We start from the raw sequence: 7,244 nt of genomic DNA on the forward strand, positions 1-7,244 counted from the left end.
GAAGGTTGGTGCAGACATGATGGGCCGAATGCATCTTTCTGCACTGTAGGGATTCTATAATGAATATAAACTGAAAGCGGACACATCAGGGCCATTTTCCTACATTCATTTATCAATCTTTAAAGTTATCAACCCTTTTCCTTTTAAAAGCTGTAGTCCTGCATCGTTGTTGATTTATGGAACAAATGTAAACATTCCACACCATCTCAAAAATGTTACACCCCACCCATTCATGGACCTGTCGGTTAAGAAATCTGCTCCTCTTGAAAAATTTAAGGCAAATAGTTTCTGAGCACCTCAAGTCGCCGCAATCTCTTACCTCCAGTGATCATTAATACATGAATGTTTCAAAAACATTCAGGGAAAGCAATATTTTGAAATTTGAACATGCTGTGTACCTTTCTGCTATCCTAACGAAAGTGAAATCAAACCGTAGAGAAATAAAACACATCCACTGGAGGAGCAGAGGCAAGCAGCGTGTGATAAAAATCCTTCTGTACCAAACATTGACTGCAGTGTGTTAATCTTTAAAATGGATCCTCTTCCCGCACACCCCAAAAGGCCTCAAATTGGATTGATTTTGGTAACTGCTCCAGCAGTCAGCACTATCAAACGATCCTCAAATCAGGCTTTGTTTACAAGTGCGAAAGCAATTTCCCTGCAGTGGGCATGCACCCAGACACTGGTGGTGCAGCCTGCAATCCCCACCCCGCCTCAAAAAAACAAACAAAAGCTGTATTAAGAGCACTTGACAACACCTAGAAACACGCTTTTGAGAAGAGCCAGATGGTGCTTGGAACGTGCTGCTGAATTCAGGAAATATTCACTGCACAAATATTTCTCACAGAGGCTGTTGCAAGCGCCTTCTTGCACATGGGAGGACGTGACAAAGCTGTGTGGGTTTGTGGTCAATACAGATTTGCAGAAAACTGCTTAAACCAAAATCAAATCTGACCGGGGAGAGGAGGATTTACTGATTTACATTTTATTTCAGGGAAAATATCATAACCATCACCATTATCATGGATATTTAAGAGCTACACGTTTTAATGTTAAAAGTCTCCGAGTTCCCAGAACAGGGATAACACTACATGCAGAAAATTGAAGTCAGCAGCCAAATTGTATTTGCCTAACAACAAGGTAACATTAAACTTTAAGACCATTGTTTCTTTTAAACAAACAGCTGAAAGTGGCACAGAATTTTAATTCGATTCAAAGGCAAAAACGGAATATTTTCCACCAGCTAAACATCTTTTTATCAATTCTGCCTCAACACATCGCATGCAACCCCTCGAACCCCTCCCGCAAACAAAGGAACGGGGCAGAGAGACTCCTGAGTGGCAAATACGATACCTCCACCGTGCAATGTTTAATTCAAGAGGCTGCAGGACCTCGATCAATTATAGTTTTCCATTCAATGGATCACAAATAAAATCCGCCGTCTGTTGCAGGGGTGAAGGGCAGGTGAAATATCTGCATGCTAGAGAAAGAGATAGAGAACCCACGATTTTCTCTGCAGTTATGGACACAACCAGGCGTCAATTCAAACGCTTCTACAATAGGGCTTCTCATTTGAGTCGGGGGTCGACGTCGGAGAATGACACTGGTTTTGTATCCAGGCGAGCATAAACTTCTAAAAAAATATGTTTGGGTTGGAGCGAGACGGCTGAAATTCGACGTCTTATTTCACCCACCCCATTAGATGGCAGATGACAAGAGTGTTTCAAACCAGACAGAATAACATCTCAGAAATGATGGGGCCAGAACAGGAGGAATATGGAGGAACAATAGCCAGAGGACGGGGAGTCAGAATACAGATCAGGCAGAATACAACACTCCCAGCGAGATGGCAACAGCAAATAAGCTCGATAAATCCTGAGTTTTAACAATGGTTTATAAAAAAGAAACGATACATGATATGGTCACTGTGCAAAACAGAGCGGGGGAGGGAGGGGGGCGGCGGGGGGGGGAGAGAGGGGGGGGCGGGGGGAGGGAGGGGGGGCGGGGGAGGGAGGAGGGGCGGGGGGAGGGAGGGGGGGCGTGGGGGCGGGGGAGGGAGGGGGGGAGGGAGGGGGGCGTGGGGGCGGGGGAGGGAGGGGGGCGGGGGAGGGAGGGGGCGGGGGAGGGAGGGGGGCGGGGGAGGGAGGGGGGCAGGGGGAGGGGGAGGCGGGAGGGGGCGGGGGGAGGCGGGAGAGGGGCGGGGGGAGGCGGGAGGGGGGCGGGGGGAGGCGGGAGGGGGGCGGGGGGAGGCGGGGGAGGCGGGAGGGGGGGCGGGGGGAGGCAGGAGGGGGGGCGGGGGGAGGCAGGAGGGGGGGCGGGGGGAGGCGGGAGGGGGGGCGGGGGAGGCGGGAGGGGGGGCGGGGGAGGCGGGAGGGGGCGGGGGGAGGCGGGAGGGGGGCGGGGAGGCTGGAGGCGGGGCGGGGGGAGGCGGGAGGGGGGGGCGGGGGGGAGGCGGGAGGGGGGCGGGGGGAGGCGGGAGGGGGGCGGGGGGAGGCGGGAGGGGGGGCGGGGGGAGGCGGGAGGGGGGGCGGGGGGAGGCGGGAGGGGGGCGGGGGGAGGCGGGAGGGGGGCGGGGGGAGGCGGGAGGGGGGGCGGGGGGAGGCGGGAGGGGGGGCGGGGGGGCGGGTGGTGGGACGGGGGGGGGGAGGTGGGAGTGGTGGCGGGGGGAGGGAGGGGGAGGTGGGGAGGGAGAGGCGGGAAGGGGGAGGGGGAAAGGGTGTAGGAGGGGAGAGGAGGGGGAAAAAAATAAAACAACCGGGGAAGGAAATTAACAACCGGGGGAGGAAAATAAACAACCAGGGCAGCACAGTAGCACAAGTGGATAGCACTGTGGCTTCACAGCGCCAGTGTCCAAGGTTTGATTCCCCGCTGCGTCACTGTCTGTGCGGAGTCTGCATGCTCTCCCCGTGTCTGTGTGGGTTTCCTCCGGGTGCTCCGGTTTCCTCCCACAGTCCAAAAACATGCAGGTTAGGTGGATTGGCCATGATTAATTGCCCTTAGTGACCAAAAAGGTTAGGGATGGTTATTGGGTTATGAGGATAGGGTGGAAGTGAGGGTTAAGTGGGTTGGTGCGGACTCGATGGGCCAAATGGTCTTCCTCTGCACTGTATGTTCTGTGTAACCAGTGAAGGGAAATAAGCAACCGGGGAAGGGAAATAAGCAACCAGGGATGGGAAACAAACAACCGGGGAAGAGGGGTTTAATACCCAGGGTGTTATTGCCCAAGGGTGTTAATACTCGGGGTAGGGGCAATACTCAGGGAGTAGGGGGCAAAACTCAAGGGGAGAGGGGACAATACTCAGGGGAGAGGGGACAAAACTCAGGGGGGGAAGGGACAATACGCGTGGGGGGCAATCAATGCACGGTGGGGGGGCAATCAATACACAGTGGGGGGCAACCAATACACGGTGGGGGGGGCAATCAATACACGGGGACGGGGCAATCAATACACGGGGACGGGGCAATCAATACACGGGGGGGGGCAATCAATACACGGGGGGGGGCAATCAATACACAGGGGGGGGGCAATCAATACACGGGGGGGGGGGGGGGGCAATCAATACACGGGGGGGCAATCAATACACGGGGGGGGGCAATCAATACACGGGGGGCAATCAATCCACGGGGGGGAATCAATACCCGGGGGGGCAATCAATACCGGGGGGGGGCAATCAATACCCGGGGGGGGGGCAATCAATACCCGGGGGGGGGGCAATCAATACCCGGGGGGGGCAATCAATACCCGGGGGGGGCAATCAATACCCGGGGGGGGCAATCAATACCCGGGGGGGGCAATCAATACCCGGGGGGGGCAATCAATACCCGGGGGGGGCAATCAATACCCGGGGGGGGCAATCAATACCCGGGGGGGGCAATCAATACCCGGGGGGGGGCAATCAATACCCGGGGGGGGCAATCAATACCCGGGGGGGGGCAATCAATACCCGGGGGGGGGCAATCAATACCCGGGGGGGGGCAATCAATACCCGGGGGGGGGCAATCAATACCCGGGGGGATGGGCAATCAATACCCGGGGGGATGGGCAATCAATACACGGGGGGATGGGCAATCAATACACGGGGGGGGGGTCAATCAATACCCGGGGGGGGGGGGGGGAGACAATCAATACCCGGGGGGGGGGGGGGGGGGGAGACAATCAATACCCGGGGGGGAGACAATCAATACCCGGGGGGGGGAGACAATCAATACCCGGGGGGGGAGACAATCAATACCCGGGGGGGGGGGGGGGTGACAATCGATACCCGGGGGGGTGGGGGGGGCGACAATCAATATCCGGTAGGGAGGGGCAGTACCCGGGAGGGAGCAATACCCGGGAGAGAAGGGGCAAATACCCGGGAGGGAAGGGACAAATACCGGGGGGGGGGGGGAAACGACAAATACCGGGGGGGGGGGAAAGAGGGGGCAAATACCGGGGGGGGGGGCACATACCCAGGGGGGCGGGGGCACATACCCAGGGGGCGGGGGCACATACCCAGGGGGCGGGGGCACATACCCAGGGGGAGGGGGCACATACCCAGGGGGAGGGGGCACATACCCAGGGGGAGGGGGGCACATACCCAGGGAGAGGGGGGCACATACCCAGGGGGAGGGGGAACATACCCAGGGGGAGGGGGCACATACCCAGGGGGAGGGGGCACATACCCAGGGGGAGGGGGCTCATACCCAGGGGGGAGGGGGCACATACCCAGGGGGGAGGGGGCACATACCCAGGGGGGAGGGGGCACATACCCAGGGGGGAGGGGGCACATACCCAGGGGGGAGGGGGCACATACCCAGGGGGAGGGGGCACATACCCAGGGGGAGGGGGCACATACCCAGGGGGAGGGGGCACATACCCAGGGGGAGGGGGCACATACCCAGGGGGAGGGGGCACATACCCAGGGGGAGGGGGCACATACCCAGGGGAGGGGGCACATACCCAGGGGAGGGGGCAAATACCCGCGGGGAGGGGGCAATACCTGGGGGGAGTGGGCAATACCCGGGGAAAGGTGGCAATAACCTGGGAGGAGGGGGCAAATACCCAGGGGAGGAACAAATATCTGGCGGAAGAGCAAATACCTGTGGGGGGGGGGGGAAGAGGGTGCAATACCCAGAGGGAGGGGGCAATCAATACACGGGGGGAGGGGGCAATCAAAACCCACAGCAGGGACAATACCCAGGAAGGGGGCAATACTCGGGGGACGGGCAATACTCCGTGGGGGGGGGGAAATCGGGCAATACTCGAGGAGGGGGAAGCGGGCAATACTCGGGGGGAGCGTGCATTACTCGGGGGGTGCGGGCAATACTCGGGGGGGTGCGGGCAATACTCGGGGGGGAGCGGGCTATACTCGGGGGGAGCGGGCAATACTCGGGGGGAGCGGGCAATACTCGGGGGGGAGCGGGCAATACTCGGGGGGGATCGGGCAATACTCGGGGGGGGGAGCGGGCAATACTCGGGGGGGGAGCGGGCAATACTCGGGGGGGAGCGGGCAATACCCAGGGGGAGCGGGCAATACCCAGGGGGAGCGGGCAATACCCAGGGGGAGCGGGCAATACCCAGGGGGAGCGGGCAATACCCAGGGGGAGCGGGCAATACCCAGGGGGAGCGGGCAATACCCAGGGGGAGCGGGCAATACCCAGGGGGAGCGGGCAATACCCAGGGGGAGCGGGCAATACCCAGGGGGAGCGGGCAATACCCAGGGGGAGCGGGCAATACACAGGGGTGCGGGCAATACCCAGGGGGAGCGGGCAATACCCAGGGGGAGCGGGCAATACCCAGGGGGAGCGGGCAATACCCAGGGGGAGCGGGCAATACCCAGGGGGAGCGGGCAATACCCAGGGGAAGCGGGCAATACCCAGGGGGAGCGGGCAATACCCAGGGGGAGCGGGCAATACCCAGGGGGAGCGGGCAATACCCAGGGGGAGCGGGCAATACCCAGGGGGAGCGGGCAATACCCAGGGGGAGCGGGCAATACCCAGGGGGAGCGGGCAATACCCAGGGGGAGCGGGCAATACCCAGGGGGAGCGGGCAATACCCAGGGGGAGCGGGCAATACCCAGGGGGAGCGGGCAATACCCAGGGGGAGCGGGCAAAACCCAGCGGGAGCGGGCAATACCCAGGGGGGAGGGGCAATATGCAGAGGGGTGGGACAATACCAAAGGGCAATACCCAGGGAGCAATACCGGGGGGGGGGGGGGGGGGGAGTGCAATACCCAGGGGGGTAATAGCCGAGGGAGGGGGCGATACCCTGGGGTAATACACAGAGGGGGCAATCCCTGGGGGGGGGGTGGGGGAGAGGGAGGGGGCAATACCGGGGGGGGGGGAGCAATACCCGGGGGGGGGGGGGGGGAGGGGGGCAATACCGGGGAGAGGGGGAGCAATACCCGGGGGTGGGGGGGGGAGAGGCTCTCTCCCTTCCCCGTCCCGGTCTCCAGCTGTAAACACAGCCGCCTCGGTGAGCGGGAGCATCTCACTCACTCACTATTTCCCTCCTCACTCACTCACTCACCCTCTCCTCGGCCCGAGCTGGCGGGCGGGGCCCGGGTTCACTGCGGTAAACAAGCGCACACAGCCGGCCGCCGATCCACCGACAGCGGCCCGCGCTCAGCAACTGCGCAAAACACCGCAGCGTCAACCCCTCTGCGTGCCTGCGTGCGCGCCCCCGGGCCGGGGAGCCCGCGTGCGCGCTCCCCTGCGCCGGAGCGGAGCGCGCCTCGCCCACCGGGGGGCGCGCCTGCGCCTCGCACCCTCCAACCCCTCACTGATCTCAATTCACAGCAGGTTGAGGGATGGTGAGGGAGGCAAATTAATTATCTTTCCCTCCTAAATATTGATGTGGAGATGCCGGCCTTGGACTGGGGTGAGCACAGTACGAAGTCTTACAACACCAGGTTAAAGTCCAACAGGTTTGTTTCAAATCACTAGCTTTCGGAGCGCTGCTCCTTCCTAAGGTGAATGAAGAGGTAGGCCACCTTTCAGGACGCGCGGCAACGCAGAACCGCCGAACAGAAACTGATCACCAAGTTCCGCACACATGAGTACGGCCTCAACCGGGACCTTGGATTCATGTCGCATTACATTCACCCCCCACCATCTGGCTGGGGCTTGCGAAATCCTACCAACTGTCCTGGCTTGAGACAATTCACACCTCTTTAACCTGGGATTACTCTTCTCTGGATCTGTAAATGCTTAATTACCTGCAAATGCTTGCATTCAAAGTGTTGCATCTTTGACTTTGTCTACAT

General features: G+C 60.4%; 1 protein-coding gene across 5 annotated transcripts in view; it reads right to left on the reverse strand.

Moving 5' to 3' along the window:
* mapk8a (mitogen-activated protein kinase 8a) overlaps positions 1-6,630 on the reverse strand; it is a 118,559-nt gene extending 111,929 nt beyond the window's left edge. For 3 of the 5 annotated variants that reach the window (XM_072491738.1, XM_072491742.1, XM_072491740.1), the window contains exon 1: positions 6,509-6,630. Coding sequence is in view for 1 of the 5 variants with exons in the window: in XM_072491741.1 (XP_072347842.1) it covers positions 399-451 (53 nt within the window). In the remaining 4 variants the exon portion in view is untranslated. Of the gene's footprint in view, positions 1-398; positions 553-1,353; positions 1,510-6,508 lie in introns of those variants that run through there. The other 2 variants (XM_072491739.1, XM_072491741.1) reach the window with 2 other exon arrangements.
* Between the last annotated feature and the right edge of the window lie 614 nt (positions 6,631-7,244).

This window comes from Scyliorhinus torazame, chromosome 28 (genome assembly GCF_047496885.1).
Source record: "Scyliorhinus torazame isolate Kashiwa2021f chromosome 28, sScyTor2.1, whole genome shotgun sequence".
NCBI lineage: Eukaryota > Metazoa > Chordata > Chondrichthyes > Carcharhiniformes > Scyliorhinidae > Scyliorhinus > Scyliorhinus torazame.